The 25997-nt window shown below is 43.3% G+C and overlaps 1 protein-coding gene across 1 annotated transcript in view; it reads left to right on the forward strand.

Annotated features, from left to right (window-relative positions):
* PI4KA (phosphatidylinositol 4-kinase alpha) overlaps positions 1-25997 on the forward strand; it is a 261370-nt gene that overhangs the window by 15066 nt on the left and 220307 nt on the right. The window contains exons 9-14 of the mRNA XM_068135196.2: positions 602-750; positions 1000-1065; positions 1172-1268; positions 14558-14746; positions 16954-17054; positions 23053-23191. Of these exons, the coding sequence (XP_067991297.2) occupies positions 602-750; positions 1000-1065; positions 1172-1268; positions 14558-14746; positions 16954-17054; positions 23053-23191 (741 nt within the window). The remainder of the gene's footprint in view (positions 1-601; positions 751-999; positions 1066-1171; positions 1269-14557; positions 14747-16953; positions 17055-23052; positions 23192-25997) is intronic.

Here is a 25997-nt window from a genome sequence, read left to right on the forward strand (position 1 = left end):
GTATTGAAAATCTGATTAAATTTGGGGCTGCTCCTCGAGGATTTGTTCCCCATAAAGGTTAGAGAGCTCTGCGTCTAGGTCTCGGAGATGCCGTTTTTGATGTTGTAATTGATTGGCATCGACTTACATCCCACTTACATAGAACTACGCAATCAATTACAATGTCAAAAATGGCAGAGTCATTTGAATGCAGGGATGCCCTGTGATTGGCAAGGACTTGGACCAATCCATCACGTGAACCGTCCCCAACGGAACTTAACGGTTAACACCACACTCAACGCCTCTGAGGGAGAGAACTAGTTTGTTCTTGAAATGTCAGGATATTAATAAAGAATTTTTAATTATTTTACTGCTCAGTGTGCTATCATTTACAATATGAATCCTGAGCTACAAATCTTTCGACATGTGTATATATATATATATATATATATATATATATATATATATATATATATATATATATATATATGTATATATATATATATATATATTAGTATATAGTATTATTATATAGTATTATTATATGCATGCCAAAGTTGTACAAACTTGGCTGTGTTCTTCACTATTGTTTCATTTTGATGTATTTGGCTGCGTTTGGCAGGTATGTCATGGGATGATATTCCCGAAGCTGAGCCGGAACACTATTTTACAGTCCTTGGCTCGAGCTTCTCACATGCAGCACTCAGTGCCAGTGATGCTGGACGGGAGGTCTCCGTACCTGTTCCACTTCTGAAGCGGCTCCTTGGTTTGGTAAGAAACTTGCCTCTAAGAAGCTTGATTTGGCCCTCCTAAAAATATGTATTGCCATCTAAGACAGTAATCTCCTCCTTCTCTTCCTCCTTCCTTCTCCTTCTGTTTTTTTTTTTTTTTTTAATCCTTTTTTAAAGTCTTCCTTTTTTTTTCTTTTCTTCTTCTTACCCCTTTTTTCTGTTATAATTTCATGTCATTTTCCTTTTCCAAGACGAAAGACATTTCCATGTTTTTTTTTGTTGTTCTCAGGTCAAACAGCTCGTATCAGAATCTCTAAAAAAGAGTTTGGATAACATGCTGTTGGAAATGCACGATGTAAGTTTATTTGAATAAAATCCATTTTATCACTCTAACCGAAATATGCTTCCTGTTTTCCACACTGATAACGTTGAAAGGCTAATGGATTTTTTTCATTTCACAGAGCAATACACAACTGAACTTTTACTACCGTATCTTCAGTGATGCGATAAATGTTTCAGCTTTTAAAATGCTGAGAGATACGCTGAATACAATGAAGGGTAACGTTTTGCACTTCGTGTACACATCTTATAGATATATAATCACTAAAGCTGATAAAACTATCCAGGATGAAATTTTCAAATGCCTGGTTCATTAAAACTGTGATTGAAGAACTTTTAAAAATGTTTTTAAACCCCATTAATTAACATACGATTAGGATATCCTTTTCTACATATATACACATATACTCACACATACATGTGCACACATATAGCCCACCATAAAAACACAAGTGATTGTTGTTGATGTGATCTATTTATGTGACATCACAGGACTCAGACGAGGTGCAAATCTCTGACAGAGATAAATGCTGAATAATTATATAGCCATTTAATTGTGACCTGGTCACGTAATACTGCGTTATGGCGAATGTTTTCACATAGGTTTGGATAACATGCTTTCACAATGTTTTCACATCTCCACCAAGTCCATCTCCACCGCCACCCACTCTATCCTGACAAACTGCATCACTGAAATAAAATCCTGGCTTCAAATCAACTTCCTCAAACTTAACTATGATAAATCTGAAATAATCATCATTGGCCTAAAAACGCTCACCAAATCCACCCACAACTTTGCCCTCAACATCGACGGTTTCCCAGTATCCACCTCCCCTCACATCCGGAATCTTGGCATCATCTTTGACCGAACCCTCTCCTTCGACAAATACACTAAACAGATCACAAAGACAGCCTTCTTTCACCTGAAAAACATCGCCCGTCTCCGTCCATCCCTCTCCTCCACGGCTGCAGAAACCCTCATCCACGCCTTCATCACCTCCCGTCTGGACTACTGCAACAGCCTCCTCTTTGGTTCACCCTCAATAATCATCAATAAACTCCAATACATTCAGAACTCCGCTGCCCGTCTACTCACCCATTCCCGGACCCGTGACCACATCACCCCCGTCCTTTACAAGCTTCACTGGCTCCCCATCCCCCAGATAATCCAGTACAAAATCCTCCTCTTGACCTACAAAGCCCTCCATAACCTGGCCCCATCTTACCTGACTGACCTCCTCTCCAGACACACTCCCACCCGCAACCTCCGCTCTGCTGGTACCAACCTCCTGACCCCCCCCCCCATGCGGACCAAATTCAGATCCTGGGGGGACAGGGCCTTCTCCATCGCTGCTCCCACCCTCTGGAACTCACTACCTCACACCATCAGAGACTCCTCCTCATTCACCACATTCAAAACATCACTCAAGACCCACCTGTTCAACACTGCATTCAACATTTAACCCACAGCATTTAACCCCTGACCAGCTCTTCTCCTTCTCCTTCCTTTTGCTTTGATTATTTACCTGTTGATTTTTGTCTTTTTGCACTTGTTTTTTTGTACTTTGTCAAAGCGTCTTTGGGCTTCTTGAAAAGCGCTATATAAAATAAATGTATTATTATTATTATTATTATTATTATTATTATTATTATTATTATTATTATTATTATTATAGGGATCCAACATGTAAGTAACAATCTCAATACCGGGTACTGTATGTCCACCTCCAGCAGCAATCACCGCATTGCATCATAGTCTCATTAACTGAATGAGAACTCTAACATGAGCCTGGGCATTGGCATTCCATGCCCAAATCAGCTCCTGATTCAGCTCATCGAGGATCTGTGCCTGTCTTGGCAAGTTTCAAACGCAACGATCAACTAGATGGCATTCATACAATACTTACCTCACGCAGTCTTGAGAAGGACTTGGTACAAGCCAACTCTTCTGGTTTTTAAAAAAGGTTTTTTCTTCTTCTTTGATCCCATATGGCTGACAGACCACTTGGGCCAAGACGTCATAAATGTACATTCTCCAATATAATTGATGCATACATCACGCTCAAGAAATTTCAAACTGATCGGACTATGCATTGTACATTGTGAATTATGATGTCATAAGGAAGGCACACTGCTGATGTCATCATTAACAACACTTATTCCCTATGCAGAGTTCTTCACAATGAGCCACGTTTCAGTTTTTTCATTGAGCAGTTTGGGAGATATAGAGATCCCAATTTTTTTGCTTTTTCCAAGATGGCACGCATACCATGTGATCTATGATGTCATAATTATCACTTTAAAATTATACATGAGTAGACGTGTATTCTGGTGAAAATTGCGTGTCAATCAGACCAACAGTTGCCAAGAAAATGAATTGAAAAAATGCAGACACTTGCGTACGTGACCGATCGCTTAACTCTGCTCTTCGCTTCGCAGACGCGGGGATAATTATGTCCCAGAGACGTTCCATTGGATTTAAATCTGGCGAGATGGCAGACCAGGATATCATCTATCTATAATTCCAGTAATCTCTGTGTGTATGTGTGTGTGTATGTGTGTGTGTATGTGTGTGTGTCTGTGTGTTTGTCTGTGACCGCTGTTTCTCGACAACCACGGGTCCGATATACTTGAAACTTGCCAGGTATATTGCTGGGGACCTGAGGATGTGCCTTTTCAAGGTTTCATATTAATCGGAGAAGTAGTTACCGAGCTATGGCGATTTATTTACCAAACTCCGCAAGCCGTTCGCTTTGGCTTTGCGAATGGACCAAACCATTTCATGTAAATAGAGGGGGGGGATTGTCACCGTACTCGCAAGCCGTTCGCTTTGGCTTTGCGAATGGACCAAACCATTTCATGTAAATAGAGGGGGGGGGATTGTCACCGTACTCGCAAGCCGTTCGCTTTGGCTTTGCGAATGGACCAAACCATTTCATGTAAATAGAGGGGGGGGGATATAATTTTAGATATATATATAGTACGGGCACGCCCTAGTGACATTAACGTCAGCATTGACAAGAACGTTCCTTGTTTGAATGGCCTTGTGTTCAAGCATTATCTTGTGTTCATTAAAGTTCAAGTTCAAGCTTGTGTTCATTACAAGCATTATCATGCATTCAAATTATTCCTGGACCACGTTGTTGAAGGGCAGGCAACACATGTGGCAGCAAGATCTCAATGTATCGATCTCCTGTCAGATTGCCATGGATACGATCAAGCTGGTGTGACAGGTTTTCGCAATCCCACCCCACAAAATGACACTTCCACGTCCAAAATTTACAGTAAATTGTACACAAATTGGGGCATATCCCTCATTGAGTCTTCTATAGAACTGTGCATGAGCATCTTAAAGGAGAAACCTTGATTCCTCACTGAACATAGCACTTGCCCATTGTTTCCATGTTCAATAGATGGCTTATTTGACCACTGCAAGCGTGCTTGGATGTGTCGCTGTGCAGCTCTTGCACACGACACAAGACTACAAGCATGGATTCCTGCATCATGGAGATGCCTCAAGACAGTGTTAACATTTTTCCTCTGAGGTCCAGGAAGTGTGCTTGCAGTACTCTGAACCGTTTGAAACCGGTTGCGTAGATTGGTCGTGCGAATGTATCGTTCCTGAACGGGAGCCGTTCTCCTGGGACGTCCACTTCTTGGCCTATCTCTTGTTGATCCAGTGGCCTGATAACGTTTTCTGAGATCATGAATAGCTACTCTCCTCATGTTAAAAAGTCTTGCAACATGGCTAATGGAAGACCCTGTATGAAGGTGTCCAATGATTTGATTCCTTTCATTTTCTGACAGACGTGGCATTGTAATGGTTTGATAGCTCACCTGGGACGAAGTTCAGGGGAGCTTATGCGATGGCGCATCGTCCGTCCGTCAGTCCGTCCGTCCGTCCGTCCGTCCGTCCGTAAACACTTGAAACTTCTTCTCCAAAACCGCTGATGGGATTGCGACCAAATTTGGCACAAATGATATTTGTTGTGTTGTGACTAAAGTTTGTTCACGGCATTAAAAAAAATCTGGGTCTAAGGGGGGGGGGGGGGGGGGGGGGTCAACTGGAGGTCAAAGTGGATCCAGGTTTGACCCCCCAAAATATATCTTTACTTTCTTCTCTGAAACTACACACACGATTTCGATGAAACTTGACCACAACCTTCACCACCCGTGATGTACCAAAGTTTCTCTACGGCACGAAAAAAATTGGGGTCTAAAGGGGTCTATCAGGGGCCAAAGTGGATCCAGGTTTTAGACCCTCCCCCCCCCCCCCCCCCCCCCACCAAAATAGGAATCTGCTTTTTTCTCTCAAACTACACAATATTTGTGTAGATGAAACTTGACCACAACCATCATCACCTGTGATGTACCAAAGTTTGTGCTTTGCCCCTTTGCCCCTTTGCCAGGGGTATTGCCCCTGTTTAAAGAATAAAATCGGTGTGTTTTGTGGATGGTCCCAAACATTGGTGTCTCGTAAAGACTGTTTCAAATTTTCTCAAAATTCCTTGTCACCTCTAAAAACCTATGGGTTATTGAGTTACACGTGTTGAATGATTATTGCACGAGGCAATTGCGTTACATGGAAACTTGCAATCGGGTGTTCCTCACATGCCTCGTGCCAAAAAGGCATTTGGAATGAACGCTGGAACAGTTCTTCAACAATTACATGATCAATTCGACATGTTTGAGTTGTAACATGGCTCCCGAGTTCTAAAGTTTGAGCGATTTTTAGCAAAGAGTGTACGCATTGTGGACAATTGAGTCGAAGGGCTATTGGTGCAGTGCTTTCGTAGTTGACAAGTGGGTGAGCAGTCTGTGCAAGGCCTGCTGACTGTTGAGCGATGGTGATTGCGACCACAAGCAACGACCAAGTTTGCCTCGCCCCTGCCTCCACTCCCCCTGCCTATACTTCTGTTCACTCACTGCGCAATCTCGGCACCTTTCGCGAGGCCAGCAAAATATCTCTGCTCTCCAACATTTCCTTCTTTATTGTTCTGTGTTGTGTCCCTGTGCAAGCCTGGATATTTTTTAGACTAAGGATAGGTGTTGAGGCATATTTGGTGAAGCGGTCTAACGGTTATGCTCTCATTTACACATTGATTATTATGTAATCTTCCCCTGTTTGATTAAATTCCTTGTTTGTTTGTTTTTACCCCTTGTGCTGGTTTTGGGATGTGATTGGACCTTCAGATTCGACAAATTAGTGATTGGGAATATAAGTGTGCCAACATTTCGCTAGCAAAATTAAATAAAGCCTAAATACCCGGCATTCACGGTAGCATGTCACGTGACGTAATGTACATTGTCACGTAATGTCACCTCCCGCTCTAGGCTCATTCTGCAAAGTTTATTTCCAGTGGACCCTACTTCACCATTTTAGAAAACCGGTTCGGAAAATAAAAATTCGCTCTATTGGTGGACATTCGCTCTAATAGCCCACTGGTGTTTGCAACATCTTGACCTACTATTTTCTGTTAAAGCTTCTTTTTTTATGCATGGTCTAATAGACTAGGCTAAATTTCCAGAAATGCATCTAATACAAGTTATAGGGGCATTTCTGAGTAAAAGTTGGTAACAAGTGTTTTTAACCTATTTTGGGGGTGCTGATCATGAAAAAATAGGATACCAAGCTGAATTTTTGGTATTTGATGCTCAAATATGGAAAAAACGAAATGGCCGCCAAAATATTTAACTTTTAGCCGCTGAACTCAGAATCACACAGGAAGACATTTCAACAAGTACACTTTACGTGAAACAAGATGAATATTTCTGGGCAATCAAATTTGTATATACTATTTTAGCAGAAATCGATGTTTCGGCCATTTTCCAAGATGGCCGCCATCAAATCTTATATTGACGATATCTCCAGTTCTAATGAACATAGAATCATTATTTTGATGTCTAGCCCCAGGTTATCGAGGTCAAGGAAGCATATGAGCGCACTATTATTAGTGTTGGACCAAAGCTATATACTGAAACAGGACACATTCAAGGTGGTTGCTCACAAAATAGCTCTAAATATCGGCTAACTGCAGCTAAAATGATATCTACAGACACTTACACATGGACCCTTGTGCCACACAGCTCATATAATAAACAACACGATTACAAGGCAATACAACTTTACTTTTGATCTTCATTGATTAATACGATTACATGCAGTGAACAATCACATATGAACGTTTAACTATATACAGGTAGCACAGTCATGACGTCTTTTACGATATGCAGGCTCGATGGTAAGTTGAATAATGTCGTTAACACATTACACATTGTCATTAAAGCAACCGTCCTGGTCAGTTTCTTGCCGACATACACATGCAGCTGTGCAGCCAAGTTTTGCTTTACGGCAGCTACAGCGCATGGTACGACACCGTGACCTGCAACTGCAAGAAACAAGTTCAAGACACGACTCAGGAATTGGATGGAGTGTCATCAGCACTGGTTGCAAATTGGTAGCGACCCTTTTCCATCCCAACTCCGTGACATTCGGCAGGTTCGGAAGTGGGCAGTGTGCCTCCTTCCATATCAGAGATTGGTAATGCACACGCTGGATGTGGAATTTGAGAGCATCGCTCGTGGGTGGCATCGCTTCTGGTTTGCAGGCCTTCTCAAACATGACCCGACGAACGCTATCTGTTGTCTCCAGATTGTTCATCCCGTAGATTTTGCAGACAAATATTTCTGTCGATTTTGACACTTCAGGGGTCAAATTCCCTACTCCCAAACCCACAAGAAGGTGGTGATACTCAAGGAAGACTTTCCATGCTGAACGTTTCGTGTGTCCACAGATGTGCGATGTCGTGTCCGATCCCATAAGAGCGTGAAATGGCAGAAGTGATTGGACTGAATTTGATGGCAAGTTGTGATATAATGGACCTATGGGTATGTACTTTCTCTTCTGGGCAGTACCAGCCATCATCCATAGATTTCTGCAACTGACACGCGGAAAATGTGCCACCAACAACAGCATGACATCAGTGTCTCTCGCACATACAACTACAGTGTCCAGCCGACTATCTATGACATGTAGAATTATGCGTGTGTCCGCTTCTTCGTGTGTTGCTTTTAGTGGAGTGAGGTCAGTATTGCCACGTGATGACCTGATTTCACGCTCATCGTCAAACCCCCCTGCAACCACAATCTCTGTATCACCAGGAGCATGTGCCAGAAGTTCTTCCGAGAGGAAGCGAGCAAGGTCTGCCTTGTTTTCTGGAAGGGCAATGAAGTTTATCCAGGAGTTAGGCAGTGGCACCTCCCGTCCTTCTACAATACGACGCATTGGATGACTTGTCTTTGTTCGTTTGGTTCTTGTTCCTGCTTTGATCGACTCATCTCGGTATCTGTCAAATACAACGTCTATGCGAAGATATTGCATTCCTGACTGGAAGATTGATCTTGTGAAAACGTCTGCCAAGTCTCCAAATGTCTTGGCAGCAACCGGTTTCCCAATGGCCACGACTCGAGCCTGTCCATCTATAACAAGACAAGCTGATTTCCCGTGCAGATCGAGCGTAGCAGGACATGGAACATCTGCTGTCAACATATCAGCCAGCAACGATTTGTTTCCTGTCCTTAAATTGCCATTGAGCTCTGCCAGCGAGACTGGTACTCGAAGAAGTTCGTGGTTCAACACGTTGTCCAAGTTGATCGTGCGGCCAGATGCATATGCCGTTACCAAACGTTGGAGGAAGTTTTGATCAGCTTTCAGAACAGTGCGTTTGTTCTTTTCGGCACTGTGTTGTACTACCTTATAAAGATCGTCGAATGTTGGAGCATTGTTCTTCTTGATGGTGTCATACAATGAGTGCTGAGGCACTGAGGTTTCTGCGTCTCCAACAAGTCTATCCTCCACAAATTCATCCAGTTGTTTCTGACCCATGACTCGTGCGTTCAGTAGCGATGTTTGGATTTCTTCGCTAGCAACGTCTTTTGTTGCAATGTTTTGCAGCGCAGCGTGATGCGTATCAGGTGCAAACACATGGAAGCGTTCCAATATGCTGAGCAGAATGTTCTCGTCTGCATTGTCACGTTGTTGTCTTGCTGGTTTCGATTCGTTATGGCTGAGCAAGTCTTTTGGATATATCTGCAACATTTCACGCGTATCTGCTGCAATATGTGCTCTCAGGTTGTAAGACAATGCCCATCTGTTCAAGGCTGTATTGGTTTTGGTGATACCAACGATTCCTCCGCCCATTTTACCAGTTCCATTCAACCACTCTTGTGCCTGGTCGGGATCAACCTGATTGAACTTACGCGCCGACCGTTTGACCACAAAATTTCTTTTTTTGAATTCTTCGAGAACTGACTCTGGTAGGTTTCTCATTTCAGCCAAGTAGACAGGACCCCAGCGTCCATAGTTTACATGGTCATACCTGAGAAAGAAAGGTAGCATGCAGGTGAACGAATGGATGTGAAGGTCCCAAAGTCCATCTCGTTGGGCTCTTGTGAACATAAGTAGAATTGCTACCATTTCCAGGTATCCCCACCAGAAAGAGAAGTTGACATTGTCCTCCTTTCTGCGTTCCAGGAAATCTGACATCAATGATGAAAACGTTGGGTTTGTCAGCAAGGTGACAAGGATCTCAACAGCTGCCAGGTCGGATGCAGCCTTGGATATTTGAATATGCAGTTGCTCGTCGGCTTCTTTCACATAGTCTAGTAGATTGGGTCCTAATAGTCGCCATAGGGCCTGGCATGTAATTTTGTGTGCTCGCATGGCTTTGTTGAACTTTTTGCCAGCCAATGCTGCTTCAATGGTGTTCTGTCCCATTAGACCAGCTTCAACCCAGGCCTCTGCCAATCCAGATCCGTGCATGTGTTCTCCAATAACTTTTAAAAAGTTCATTGAAATGTGTAGCCCTCCTAGACGTGGAATGAGTCTCTTCTTGTACTCCGGATTGCACCACTTCAACTCCATGAGCTTGCAATAAAGTGCTTGATCCACACTCAGTACCGTGTATTCTTGTCCGAAGCGAGATGAAACTTCCAAACATCGCTCCACGACTGTTTTGAGTGTATCAAACTCGTGCGCTGGTGCCAGGATTATGGGCATATAGCCAACTGTAGTTTGTGGAGGATCATTTTGTGTCAGGGACTCATTGAATACTGTCCAACTGGTTTCCGTTGTTGAGTTGAGTCGCATGAAATTGAACGCTAAATCCACCGATTGGGCCCTTGCTGCACAATCAGTGTCCTTGGACGGTTGATGATACCAAGTTTTTTCCACTTGGCCACTGAAAGATGGTTCGGCCCTGACGGCAGGCATAGTTGCAGCATTTAAGGTGTCCATGACCTCTGGGACATGCAGCATTCGGTCTTTAGAAAGAACCATGCTGTCCCACTTCACGTCTGCGGATGGTCCTCTCTGCCACGCTGCCAGCTGAGTGGCATGGAAGGTTTCTTTTCCGTCCAATGTCTCATCCAGTATGTCGATATTGTCAGCAGTGTAGAACAGAAAGCGGTCAGGAACTAGATTAGGTGGTATGACGGCACCGGTGTTTGGATTCATAGACTTAATTGTGGACTTGGCTAAGGTTGTGTCCAACTGCAACACTTGATGGTAACTGAGGGTGTGTCCTGCCTTATGGAACATTTCCACCAACTCCTTAGATCGTGTAGTTTGGTGCAGGGTGCTGCCGAGCCCTATATGTTTCGGCGTCAGTTTACTGCCTCCGCTCACTCCATATACCATGTCCTGAGCACTGCTGAGGACTTGTTGTTCTAGTTTCGTATCATCTTCTTTGGCAACGCATGGTTCTATTTCAAGCTGACACGGACCACCATATAAGAGCTTGAGGAACATGTAGACAGTCTCTGGTACGCAACTTAGTGCGTTTCCGATGCTCACTTCAAATCCCACGTGGCCAGGCTTATCAAGCAAATCTCCTCGAAGTTTTAGGGCAACATGCACCAGCGACAGGAAGATGTCCTCTTCAGGCTCGAACCTAGGCATTGTTAGTTGTTCGTCTGCTTCATCCGTCAGTCCAGATACAGCATTGCCGGTATACTTAGATGGTACCAACAACGTTTCTCTCTGAGATGTCCCACCATCAGGTCGAACAAAGAGGATGGTATCACCTACTCGAGATTGCAGTTTTTCCCTGAATGTTGTCCGACGACTTACAAAGGACTTCGGAATAACTGTGTTAGCTTCCTCTGAAAGATTTACATACCGATCCCAGACGTCACTTAGCCTCAGCACATGACCCTTTTGGGCTGCATACATAAGTTCTGAAGAAAGCCATATCAAAGGTAAGTCTTGACTGGTGTGAAAATCTTCTTTGACTTTGGATGTACTTCTTTTGAACGAACTTAAGCAAGGAAGGTGATATTTACCTTCCGCTGCGATGAGGTCACTAACGCCTGCCAAACTGAAGCATAGCTTGTGATGTAATTTAGATGCCTCTAAAATATCTTTGCTGACATTGAATGTCATAACTGAACTTAATCGTTGTTTTGACGTACGATCCTGACAAAACATGCACAGCGTCCAGTCAACTGGCTTGACAGAGCTCCGACGTATGACACGACCTTGGGTAGACCCAACAACTGAGCTGCATGTTGGTACATTTTCTCGGTCCTGATGATGATCTTCCAGTCTTTCTAGGCGAAGAAGTTTATTTTTATCGGTGAATTGGACATAACAGTTTTTGTGCCATACGATTGAGGTGGTATTCGAACCCAACGCCAGATCCAGACGCTCAATTATATTGCGGTTTTTTGGGTCGCGTAATTTCTTTCTGGTTTCGTAAGCCTTAGCGAGTGTGGCTAGACCTTGATTGCTGGCAGATCGCAAATCCCCATCTGTTTGGCATAAAATGCATAAGGCGAAGCCAATCGATGATGGTCGTTTCAGAGTAGCAACAGGATCCATCTTGATTTAGTCTGAAAATAAAATAAAGAGAGGTTGCATGTCACCGTCCCGGTAAATAAACCGTCCTTAACTAGACATGATAACAACCTTAACTAGAAAATACAGCTGACAGTGATCTGAAAGCAATGTAATGCCAATCAAGGTAAAACGGCAATAAAAGCCAATATGGTGTATGAAACATCTTCCATTGAAAGCCTGCAATTCAGCTTGGTATCCTATCTTTTCGTGGTCAGCACGCTCACATACAGCTAATAAGCATAGATACCAAGTGCTACTATGACATTCCTATTTTTAAAAGAAAATTAGAAATGTCAATATCGCGTATACTTTTTTTGACGGCCATTTTGTTTTTTGGCTGATTTAAGCCCTAAATATGTAATATTCAGCTTGGTATTATTTTTTATCGTGATCAGCACCCTCATATACAGCTAATAAGCATGGATACCAAGTATTACTACGACATTCCACTTTTCTGAAGAAAAAAAACAAATATCGCATAAACTTTTTTGGCGGCCATTTTGTTTTTTGCTGATTTAGGCCCTAAATATGCACATTTCAGCTTGGTATCCGTTTTTTTCGTGATCAGCACCCTCATATCCACCTAAAACGCCCGGATACCAACTTTTACTCAGAAATGCCTCTGCCAAAAAAAAATCAGAAATTTAGCCTAGTCTATAAGGCCCCTAATGGAGCTGACACACACACACACACACACACACACACACACACACACACACACACACACACACACACACACACACACACACACACACACACACACACACACACACACACACACACACACACAGGCATATACAGACTTGGCATTTAATATGGAATATTTTTTTTTTCTTGACTTGGGTTTACTTTCTTAACTCAGTATATAAATCTGGTGAGTTTTTTTTACACTTCGGTGATTTATTTGTTAAAAGAACCATGTCGCTGATTGTCTGTCGCAGCAAGAAGTCAGCAACAGGATTATATCACAGGTGGCGTGGCAAAATGTACGGACAGGTGCATTTGATGATTGGCTTCACAGTCGGGTATACAAGGGTTGTTGCGTTCTGTATTAGTGGAAAACAAGTGCTGCACGTCTCCAAAAGTTATTGCCGCTTTCTCTGAAGATGGTCCGTCAACTCGACAATGCTGTTTGTCATGGAGTGGTGGCTTTACGAAATTACGGCATGAAACAGCGTGCCATTGCTCGGCAGTATGGCATCACTCAAGGTCAGGTGTCAAAGATCCTGAAACGAAATGCTCAGAGGGGTGTCCCTACTCCAATACCGAGGCCAGGACGTCCCCGCAGAACCTCAAGGAGGGATGATCACCAGCTGCACCGGTTAGTCCGCAATGGCCGTACCAAGTCAGCTAATCAGCTTAGGGCTGAGTGGCAGCAACTGACAAATGTGCCTGTATCCAGAAGGCTAGTCAACCAACGACTGGTTCAAGCAGGCTATCGTGCCAGGCATCCCCTGAGAAAGCCACGCCTGACCAGACAACACCGCAAGCGCTGATTGCAGTGGGCCAGAGAGCACCGTCAATGGCAGCCAGGACACTGGAATCACGTGATCTTCAGTGACGAGTCTAGATTTCTGGTCTATCGTCAAGATGGCTGCGTCCGAGTGCGCAGACAAGTGCATGAAGCTTACAACAAAGATTGTATAGTGCCAAGTGTCCAAGCTGGAGGTGGTGGGGTGACCGTTTGGGCTGCTTTTCATGCAGGGGGCAAAACTGACCTGGTTGTTCTGAATGGGAACCTGAACCAGTTCAAGTACAGGGCCATTCTGGAAGAAACATTGCTTCCATTTGCTCGTGCAGCCTTTCGAGGAAACTTTGTCTTCCAAGATGACAATGCACGGCCTCATCGTGCTCGCATGATCCAACACTTTCTTGCTGACCGTGGTGTAGAGCATATGGAGTGGCCTGCCATGTCACCGGATATGAATCCGATTGAGAACTTGTGGGCAGAATTAACGCGTCAAATCGACCACTTGGACCAGCAGCCGACCTCTGTGCGTGAATTGCAGCAGGCTATTGTCACTGCATGGCAAGCGATTCCTGTCCAAACCTTGGCAAATCTCGTGAACAGCATGCCTCGACATGTACATGCTCTCCTGAATGCTCGTGTGGGTTACACGAAGTTCTGAACTGTAATTTTACTGTCCGTAATCCCATTCGTAATTTAACTTTTGTTTTTGTTGAAAATTTTTTTGGCTAATGTGCAAAATCAAGAGATACTTCTGGAAAACGTACAGAAGTTTAACACAGTACTGTCCATGAATTGAGTTCGATATCAGTTTACATCACTTTCAAGGATCAATTTGTTTGTTTCGAAATGTCAAATGTGGTTTTTGTTTCTTGAAAAGGTCACATTAACAAAATCTAGAATAATTTCAACATAATTCCAATGAACTTTTGGTTCTAAGACATCTTGAAAAGTAAGTTCACCCCCACAAAAAAAATATTCCATATTAAATGCCAAGTCTGTACTGACAAGACAAACACTTAGCACAGCCATTGAGTTTAGGGGAAGTGCCGTCACTGTTGGAACTTTGTCAAAGTACATGAATTTTTTGGGATTTTTGACATCTGGGAGGTGGTGCCATGGTGAAACCCTTTCCATCCACAGACCTACCGAGTGACTTTGTGAAGGAAGTTCACGATTTTGCACTGGAAGAGTACAGTGGCAGTCAAAATGAGCTGCAGCGAATGCTGCACGACAACGAACGCTCACACGCCGACTCCTCCCTGCGTCTTCGCTGTCAAGCCATTGCAGCCTGTGTTGACCTTATGGTGTGGGCTGTAAAGGATGAGCAAGGTACATTTGTGTGGTGCTGGCTTGATGGTAAAACAATGAAGTGGTGTCTTCATAGTTGCCAAACCGATTGAGTTAAATTGAGTTTTGGGTTTCGCATCACTTTCCCAATCCGGGCTGCGAAACATTGCTGTTCAACAAGCGTGCCTCAGTGGTCAAATCCTGAGTCATCAACTTCCCCTTTGAAGCTCTTTGGCCAATTTGGCCAACCAACTCTACGCAAGCACATCGATGCTTCTCTGCAATGATTATGCAATTTGTACTGTTCCAACAACCAGCATATCCCACTTTTAACAACTAGCGTATAACACTTATGGATGAACATTGAACTACTTGACGTTGCAGCTAAATCATGACGGCCTTGGTGAAGCCCATGGTCCACTGTTAATTGAAGTATGTTAACTACTGTGGAAAGCAAGGAAAAGTTGATATTTTGGGTGTTAACCCTTTGTCAGAGCAAAACCATGGGATTTGGTTCTGGGATCCACCATTTCTTGCACCACATACCTACATTCCCCGAACTGTTCCCAGTAAGTTTTGCCAATGAAGCCATGTCTTATCTACAGTTAGTTGTGGCACACGTGCAACATCACCTGTATGTTTGTAGGTCACTGATTGGCTGCAAGACACTTCTGCATTGACGTCTGTACAATTTCCCAAAACCCGCCCACTTTGATTTGATAATCCGTATTCAAATACTCCCCTTCAACATCTGGTTGGATGAAACTATCGTCAAAATGTATCTGTAATCCCTTCCTTAGGTGCAACCTGGTGCTTCCTTGTGCCTATGGAACTTGCTCATTCCTCTAACAATCCTTCAGGTACCTCTCTAAATTCCATATGATGTGATGCAACCAACCCCTTAGCCATGTCACGTGTTAGGCCTCGAGGTTATGTGACTGACCTTGTCTACAATTATTTAAGAAATGTGAACCTTTACCAGTTTTGGTTCTTTGTAGTCAAACGCAACTCCCGACTTGGCCTTACCAACATCTATTGCCTGGCTCACTATATTTTGCACATTATGTGCTGATGGACCCATAAAGGAGGCAGAACGCCCATTTGTTGATGTGAGGTCAGTTGATCCACCTGGCATATATAGACTGATGGGCTGCAGTTGCTCCATATTGCTTTATGGGTGGGAAATATCATCGAAGATTATGGTGGTGGCACCCTTTCGGCATTGTGGTTGTATTGAAAATTCCATATAGTTTTCCTTTCTTCTCAAAGGCGGGTTAATATTGTACAAGAGAAATGACTGAGTTGATGCAAGCTGAAGGGACTGATATTTTGTAGTGTGGGAGAGTTGGAAACTCACAAATTATCCACAATGTCCCTAATTGGTGAGAAACCTGCTCAGCCTCTGCCCCCTTTCTGTCCTTACAGCATTGCTAACCCATTCTGCACTGCCACAGAGGTTATATTAAGAATTCTTCTTTATACCTGCACTAACGATGAATCGTATTCGAATGGTTGATTTGTGAATATGACTTCCTGTAATTTTCTATATCCACTATAATATTCTCCGCCAGTTTGTTGCTCTGAAGCTCTTTAGCTCTGTCCGTCCAAGGCGGAGCTTGGCTTATTGGCCTGACTCCCTCCACAATTGTAACATGAAAAAAATCCAATCATACTTCCGCCATTTTGGTCACTATTTATAGGCCTACGGTCTTGGGCTTCAGACCTTTGGTATACATTTGAAGATTGAACAAAGCGTCTTATATCGTGAAATAGGTACGTTTTGATTACAACCCATGCGGAGAAAATAAAACAGTCATGATTAATATTTGAAGTCTTTAATAAAAAAAACTCCAACCTGTACTTTTATGTAAAACACCGGTGGAAAAAAATGGAAGGTTGTTGTATGTAATTTTTTGTTTTTGCACGAGTTCAAATGCTGAATAGTGTGCAAATACTGGATTTATAAACCAACCGTATTGCACATATGCATAGACATTTATTCACAAATATTATGGGAAGTAAATAAATTGTTTACATGACATCATTTCTGGATGTGCTGAATTGCCGAATACCCATTTTGGAAAACTCTACATGCAGCTTCTAACTCTACATGTCAAAATGTCATGCATGTCTATGCCCATGGGTTCCCACGAGTGCTGGCCTACTAGTCCATTATATTGTTTTTAATTTTTTTATGACAGGATATTAATGTTGGTGTCGGTTGATTTTTTTTTTCCCTTCTTCTTTAGGTGCAGATTATCTTTGCCACAAGCTTTCTGAAAAATTTCAATCCAAAACTTCCAGCAAGGCCATTGTTGCTTACATGCCCCTGCTTACCTGCTGCATCCAGGTGAGTCTTTTATTAATATTGTCACTGCTGGTGAATGATACACTAGGCTTGTAAAGCTTCAACTGCTTTGGATTGCTTGTCTGCCTTGCTTGTGTATCCTCTTCAACAGCAGTTTCAGAACAGGCTATTTGGAAAATTAAAGTACGTGGCTTCCAGCGAATGCAACTACTTTTCACCCCTCGGCTCAAATTGGGCTAAGGGGTATTGTCGTCCCGGGCGTCCGGGCGCCCGTCAACCTTTGGTTTCCGTCAATTTCAAGGACAACGGCTTGTCCGATTAAATCCATTTTTGCAGTGTGTGTTGGGGTTGAGTAGAGGAAGGTTCCTTTTGAAAATTGGCGCGCTGCGATTTTCAATATGGCCGCCATGGCAGCCATCCAGGCATCCGTCAACTTTTGGTTTCCGTCAATTTCGAGCAGAATGGCTTGTCCGATTAAATCCATTTTTGCAGTGTGTGTTGGGGTTGGGTAGAGGAAGGTTCCTTTCGAAAATGGGTGCGCTGCCATTTTCAATATGGCCGCCACGGTAGCCATCTTGAAATTGGTTTCCGCAGAACAGCTTGTCCGATTAAATCCATTTTTGCAGTGTGTGTTGGGGTTGGGTAGAGGAAGGTTCCTTTCGAAAATGGGTGCGCTGCGATTTTCAATCTGGCCGCCATGGTAGCCATCTTGAAATTGGTTTCCGTCAATTTCGAGCAGAACGGCTTGTCCGATTAAATCCATTTTTGCAGTGTGCCATGGCGGCCATATTGAAAATCGCAGCGTGCCCATTTTCAAAAGGAACCTTCCTCTACTCAACGATTTTCAATATGGCCGCCATGGTAGCCATCTTGAAATTGGTTTCCGTCAATTTCGAGCAGAACGGCTTGTCCGATTAAATCCATTTTTGCAGTGTGCCATGGCGGCCATATTGAAAATCGCAGCTTGTCTGCCTTGATTAGAGGAAGGTTCCCTGGGGTTGAGTAGCGGAAGGTTCCTTTTGAAAATGGGCGTGCTGCGATTTTCAATATGGCCACCATGGCAGCCATCCAGACATCCGTCAACTTTTGGTTTCCGTCAATTTCGAGCAGAACGGCTTGTCCGATTAAATCCATGTTTGCAGTGTGTGTTGGCGTTGAGTAGAGGAAGGTGCCTTTCGAAAAATGGGCGCGCTGCGATTTTCAATATGGCCGCCACGGCAGCCATCTTGAAATTGGTTTCCATCAATTTCGAGCAGAACGGCTTGTTTTATTAGTGGCCGTTTTATTTTATTAGTGAATGCAACATTGTTTTTGTTAGAACCGGAGATAAACAAATCTACATGATATTGGCTTAGAAACAATATTTTTGGTTTGTACCATGGAAGACTTGAATGAAGCACTTTTGATTTGGATGAAAATTCAAATTTTTCATTTGTCATGTGACATACAAAATTATATGTTTTCGATGTTTAAAATCCGAGCAATTGTGATGCCTGGCTTCGTGGCCGGCTTGATTCCGTACCGACGAGAACACCAATTGTACTCCAGAGAACACCAATATGGCTGAAGGTACGAGGAGAAAATATAAGCTTAAACGTCAGACCAAAAAAAATGCAATAAAAGCAGTAATATGGTAAGTGCAAATTGTTTCCGTGACTACTGGTTTGCCATCATCACAATAAAAGTGAAAATAATCCTAAGGTATAAAGCAAAATGTAAACAAATAAACTATGAGTCTATAAAAAGTAAGCGGGAGAAGAAAGGGTAGGTGAAAACAAGAGAAGAGAAAGGAAAACGCAGCTGGGGTTGTACTGATATTTGCTGTTCTCTGATACACCGTTGTCTGTATAGCGTGTGATGTGGCACCAACACCATAGTGCTGGAGCGTTTTCCCATTGAAATTTTGCATGACTTCGCCTACTCGAACCACCGCTTTTGTACCCGTGCACACTCCTTGCTCACGGAATTGAAGCTAAATTTGCCAATGCACTCATTGCGGAGACTCAAGTGACCTGCAGTTGTTAATTCTTTTTTCTTTTTCTTTTTTATGTTGGAGGCTCCAGGCATAGCCCTCATCGAGGCCAGGCCTTAAATAAAATAGAGGAAAAGTGTATGGTGTTTGTTTGCAAGAAAGAGAGATTGAAGCCAGCCCGGTAGCTATAGTTTGAGTGAGACAGAAAGTAAGACCAGAACTCCTGACACTGAGAGTGTAAAATGGTTCCGAGCACCACTTTAACTCTCCTAAGTCTGAACGGTAGTACTACCCTGGGCGGTTGCTTTACTAGCGGATATACCTGTCAAGAATGAGTGATGTGATGGAATGGCATTTGATAGGCCAAAGAGGAGTGCTATAGAACTACAAATGATGACAATGACTACGGTAGTCCTTGAACAGCTGGGCTCTAACTGCTGCCCACATGAATGCCATCACATCATCCAGCATGGTGAATGCTGTGACAAAAGTATTTTTGCTTGGGCTCACCAAAATATACACACTAGTTTAAGGAAACTTCGATATTTTAAAGCATAATTACAAGACATTATTAATTGTTCTTATAAAGGTTGGTACTGATGTGTGAAGCGGAAAGAGTATCGATTGGAAACTGTACAGAAAGATACCATCTTATTATTTATTTAGACAAGCGAAGAACCATCCATACTGAGGGGGATATTTCCCCCCCCTTTATTTAGACAAGCGAAGAACCATCCATACCGAGGGGATATTCCCCCCCTTTATTTAGACAAGCGAAGAACCATCCATACCGAGGGGATATTCCCCCCCTTTATTTAGACAAGTGAAGAACCATCCATACTGAGGGGATATTCCCCCCCCTTTATTTAGACAAGTGAAGAACCATCCATACCGAGGGGATATTTCCCCCATTTATTTAGACAAGTGAAGAACCATCCATACCGAGGGGATATTTCCCCCATTTATTTAGACAAGTGAAGAACCATCCATACCGAGGGGATATTCCCCCCCTTATTTAGACAAGTGAAGAACCATCCATACTGAGGGGATATTCCCCCCCTTATTTAGACAAGTGAAGAACCATCCATACCGAGGGGATATTCCCCCCCTTATTTAGACAAGTGAAGAACCATCCATACCGAGGGGATATTTCCCCCATTTATTTAGACAAGTGAAGAACCATCCATACCGAGGGGATATTTCCCCCATTTATTTAGACAAGTGAAGAACCATCCATACCGAGGGGATATTCCTCCCCCTTATTTAGACAAGTGAAGAACCATCCATACCGAGGGGATATTCCCCCCCTTATTTAGACAAGTGAAGAACCATCCATACCGAGGGGATATTCCACCCCTTATTTAGAGAAGTGAAGAACCATCCATACCGAGGGGATATTCCCCCCCTTATTTGGACAAGTGAAGAACCATCCATACCGAGGGGATATTTCCCTCATTTATTTAGACATGTGAAGAACCATCCATACCGAGGGGATATTTCCCTCATTTATTTAGACACGTGAAGAACCATCCATACCGAGAGGATATTTCCCCCCTTATTTAGACCAGTGAAGAACCATCCATACCAAGGGGATATTCCCCCCCCTTATTTAGACAAGTGAAGAACCATCCATACCGAGGGGATATTTCCCTCATTTATTTAGACACGTGAAGAACCATCCATACCGAGGGGATATTTCCCCCATTTATTTAGACACGTGAAGAACCATCCATACCGAGGGGATATTTCCCCCATTTATTTAGACAAGTGAAGAACCATCCATACCGAGGGGATATTTCCCTCATTTATTTAGACACGTGAAGAACCATCCATACCGAGGGGATATTTCCCCCATTTATTTAGACAAGTGAATAACCATCCATACCGAGGGGATATTTCCCCCATTTATTTAGACAAGTGAAGAACCATCCATACCGAGGGGATATTCCCCCCCTTATTTAGACAAGTGAAGAACCATCCATACCGAGGGGATATTTCCCCCATTTATTTAGACAAGTCCCACAGTCCCTGGTGTTGGGCTAGCGGCTAGGGTGCCAGCTTAGGATCCAAGGATCCTCGGTTTGAATCCCGGTCGATCGCTGAATTAACGCCAGGGGGGTTGACTCAGCCTGTCATCCTTCCGAGGTCGGCTAATTGAGTACCAGTTCACTGGTAATTCCCTGCTTGTCGTAAAAGGCGACAAACAGGGTTGGTGGCAGGAAGGGCATCCGGCCGTAAAACATTTCTTCAAAAAGGGGACCAAAAAATAACAACAACCACGGTCCCCGAAAAGGCCAACCCCCACCTTGCGGGGAAAAATGGCCTCTAAACGGTGGTTTTTTATATATTTTTTTATTTAGACAAGTGAAGAACCATCCATACCGAGGGGATATTTCCCCCATTTATTTAGACAAGTGAAGAACCATCCATACTGAGGGGATATTCCCCCCCTTATTGAGACAAATGAAGAACCATCCATACTGAGGGGATATTCCCCCCCTTATTGAGACAAATGAAGAACCATCCATACCGAGGGGTTATTTCCCCCATTTATTTAGACAAGTGAAGAACCATCCATACCGAGGGGTTATTTCCCCCATTTATTTAGACAAGTGAAGAACCATCCATACCGAGGGGTTATTTCCCCCATTTATTTAGACAAGTGAAGAACCATCCATACCGAGGGGTTATTTCCCCCATTTATTTAGACAAGTGAAGAACCATCCATACCGAGGGGTTATTTCCCCCATTTATTTAGACAAGTGAAGAACCATCCATACCGAGGGGTTATTTCCCCCATTTATTTAGACAAGTGAAGAACCATCCATACCGAGGGGTTATTTCCCCCATTTATTTAGACAAGTGAAGAACCATCCATACCGAGGGGATATGATATTTCCCCCAATTCTATGATATCTATGGTTTTCATTGAAACTATTTTAAGCAGCACATCACTGATTTGTGTTGCACAAAGACAGTTTTCATTAGTGTGCTAGTTAACACACCCGCACAATCTACTTTCCAACTCGTGATGAACAAATGATCCAAATTAAAATGCCATATTGATATTTTTACAAAACACATACTTGTCACCAAAGACAAATTTAAATAAAGCATCACTTCCTGGGTGAGCTGCCGAAGGAAATACTTTTACAAGAGCATAGTTTTTGTTATAATTTCTTTTTAATCGTACATTGAGGAGGCCAATGCAGTACGGTATAATAAAGTCTATAAAGTTCTAATCTCAGCTACTTAACAGGTCAGGTGTATCCGTTATATTAACAAAATACGGTTCATTTGCTTGTGCCAAAGGTTTTCTTTCTGCAAACAATTTTCCTTTGAGCGATGTCGTCAATTAAATAATTAGCTGATGTGGATTCTTGGTGCTTGCACAAGGCCATAGGATTACTTGGGCCATGGATGAACAGTGCATGTGTGATGTTGAGATAATGATGACGATATACCATTGAAGAGTCCTAGATGTTACTGAATACTCAAAACATAATTCCACCATACTCACCAGGGATCACATCACATGCTAGAAAGCCAAAGCAACTTGCCAAAGGATTTACAATGTGCAATATAATAGCCTGGTGTTGGCTTAGCGGTTAGGGTGCCGGCTTGGGATCCTAGGATCCTGGGTTCGAATCCCGGTCTATCGCTGAATTAACGCCAGGGGGGTTGACTCAGCCTGTCATCCTTCTGAGGTCGGCAAATTGAGTACCACCTTGCTGGGATGAATGATCCCGGTGTGTACCCCGATTCAGAATAGGTACACCGTATCCCTGCGCATCGTAAGAGCGTGACCAAGGGTTGTCGTCAGGAAGGGCATCCGGCCATAAAAACATTGCCTCAAACAGGGAGCCATGATTGTCATGGGGCCCGCAAGGCTAACCCCCGCTCTAGCGGGGAAAAATGGCCTTTAAAACGATCATTCATTCATTCATTCAAGCTGCGGATGAGGTGTAGCACGGGTATGATGGGCCAAATGGCCTCCTCCTGCTTCAACGTTCGTTGCGTGTCCTTGTGATACATGTCTGCACGTGTGACACATTCCCATTTGCCCAGGGTCTTGGGAGACTTTGCGAGCGCTTTCCATCTATGGCTCAGGCTGTTACCGAGTCCCTGCGAGATTTCCTGCTCTATCCTTCACCGGTGCTGCTCAAGCTCTACAAGTTTCCCTCGCCGTTTGTTGGGAAGGACGTGTGTAAGTATGTTTGATTTATTGTGGAAACAAAGGCACATACAACAATTGATTTGCTGTGTGGGCAAAAGCTCAGGTACCAATTGTTCGACCATATACAGTCACGTGAAAAAGTAAGTACACCCCATGTAAAGTTTTGACTTTTTCAACATATTTCAACATACAGCTATTTGATCTTCATTTCAACAATATTGATAGATCAAGGTGATATAATATAACAAATATCATGAAACATTTACATTTTGTAGTCAATTGTATAATTTAAATAAACATAAATGCAAATTTCGCATGTGGAAAAAGTAAGTACACCCTTGGCTCTAATAGGTGGTATTGCCCCCTTTGGCAGAAACAACCTCAAGTAGGCGTTTCTTATAACTGTGTACCAGTCTCTGACATCGACTGGGAGGAATTTTTGCCCACTCCTCCATGCAGAATTCTTTCAGCTGTGTGATGTTTGAGGGGTTTCTTGCATGCACAGCTCGTTTCAAATCCCCCCACAACATCTCGATGGGATTTAGATCCGGGCTTTGACTTGGCCATTCCAGAACCCTCCATTTCTTTCTTTTCAGCCATTCCTTGGTGGATTTACTGGTATGTTTAGGGTCATTGTCATGTTGCCTTCGGTTGAGCTTCAACTTTCCGACAGATGGCCTCACATTATCCTCAAGCACCCTCTGGTACAATGAAGGATTCATAGTGGATTCTACGATGGTGAGCTGCCCAGGCCCTGATGCAGCAAAGTTGCCCCAAACCATAATATTTCCACCACCATGCTTTACAGTTGGTATCAGGTTCTTGTGGTCAAATGTTGTCTTTGGTTTTTGCCAAACATGCCTTCTGGTACTGTGGCCAAATAGCTCTGCCTTTGACTCATCTGTCGAGAGCACATTGTTCCAGAAGTGCTGGTCTTTACCTAGGTGTTCATTGGCAAACTTTAGTCTTTCCCTGATGTTCTTTCTGGACAGCAAAGGTTTCCTCCTGGCACACCTCCGATGTAGATCAAATTTGTGCAGCCTCTTTCTAATGGTAGGCTCGTGCACTTTGACATCAACAGTGGCAAGAGCTACCTGTAGGTCCCGTGATGACATTCTGGGGTTCTTCAAGACTTCTTTCAGCATCTTGCGGTCTGCTCTCGGGCTGAACTTGCTGGGGCGGCCGGGCCTGAACAGGTTGGCAGTTGTTTCGAATCTTCTCCACTTGTAGATGATCTTCCGGACAGTTGAATGATTGATTTCAAATTGTTTGGAGATCTTTTTAAATCCCTTCCCAGACTCGTAGGCATCTATAACCTCCTTTCTGAAGGCCTCAGAGAGCTCTTTTGATATAGGCATGGTGACGCCGCACATCAACAACAAAGAGCAAACCAAACTAAATGTCTGAGGTTTAAATAAGACAGGTACCTACAAGATCCTCTCTAATGATGTTCTAATCATTTGCACCTGAGCTGGTGCACCTGATTCTAATTTTAGGTATTTGAAGTAGTGATAAATGTAGGGGTGTACTTACTTTTTCCACATGCGAAATTTGCATTTATGTTTAATTAAATTATACAATGGACTACAAAATGTAAATGTTTCATGACATTTGTTATATTATATCACCTTTATCTATCAATATTGTTGAAATGAAGATCAAATAGCTGTATGTTGAAATATGTTGAAAAAGTCAAAACTTTACATGGGATGTGTTATGGATTTGTCACTTCCGTTGTTGTGGTTTTCATCCACTGTAAACATTTTTGATTCCATGTACTATTATTGTTGTCGTTTAAGGGAAATAGATCTTGCTATTTTCAAAAGGTAAAAAAGTTTATGTTTTAAATGAAACCGGAACCGGACGATGAAGAAGAGGGAGAGGAGAACAACAAGGCGGAGCGAGTGAGTTCGACAAGAAAGCCGAGCTGCTTTGAGGTCTGAGCGAACGTTGACGAGCGAGAGTCACGAGTGAACTTTGGGTTTCCCAGGAAGGGGATTCCTGCGACAGAGTTGTTATCGCTGTGACAGATCAACCTGCGTGACAGGTTTTGTGGTTGATTCCGGAGAGAATCATCAGAGGGCCGTTACGCCTCGAGAACGGGCCGTCGGCCATTTTGACTCACGCGCTTTGCACATCGCGCAAGGTCTTTGCTTCGCTTCAGCCATTTTCACCGCATTCAGACATTTATCTGGTGTGTGTGTGTGCAACGTGGCTTTTGAAGGTTAATTTGCTGTTCGCTGACTGTGAGCCGTGAAACGTCCATACCCGAGGGTGTGATTTCCCAGTCGCCTGGAGTGCGCCTTTGGATTTCCCAGTCGCCTTGAGGGCGCCTTTGCACAGCTTTGGCCGCGTGACTGTGACTGTCATCCGAACGGGATTCTGGTCTCGATTAGACATCGTTCTGACGATCGCTGGAGCGGATCGACTTTGGCTTGAAGCCGGGATCGACTTTGGCTTGAAACCGGAATCAACTTTGATTTGAAGCCGGGAAAGAGACATTGAGAATGTTCTTGTTTCACTCACTTGGAGCACAGTGAGTTATATATTACGAAACTGATGGTACCATCATAGGATATATATATATATTGATTGTCCTTTTGATTAATATTATTTTTGTACTGTTATTCTTGTGTGATCTTATTACAATATTTGTTTGTTGGTAACAATTGGTGTGGCTTCACCATTGATCTTTGACATACAGAATAACACATTTTTTTGCCGTGACTCCTCTCGGGGCTCGGAGGTACACCGTGACCAGGGGGTTTGGGGAGGAGCATGTAGCAGGTGTACTTACTTTTTCACGTGACTGTAATTTCTTACATTGTGACTATAA

This window comes from Myxine glutinosa, chromosome 14, assembly GCF_964187855.1.
Source record: "Myxine glutinosa chromosome 14, kmMyxGlut1.1, whole genome shotgun sequence".
Classification (NCBI taxonomy): domain Eukaryota; kingdom Metazoa; phylum Chordata; class Myxini; order Myxiniformes; family Myxinidae; genus Myxine; species Myxine glutinosa.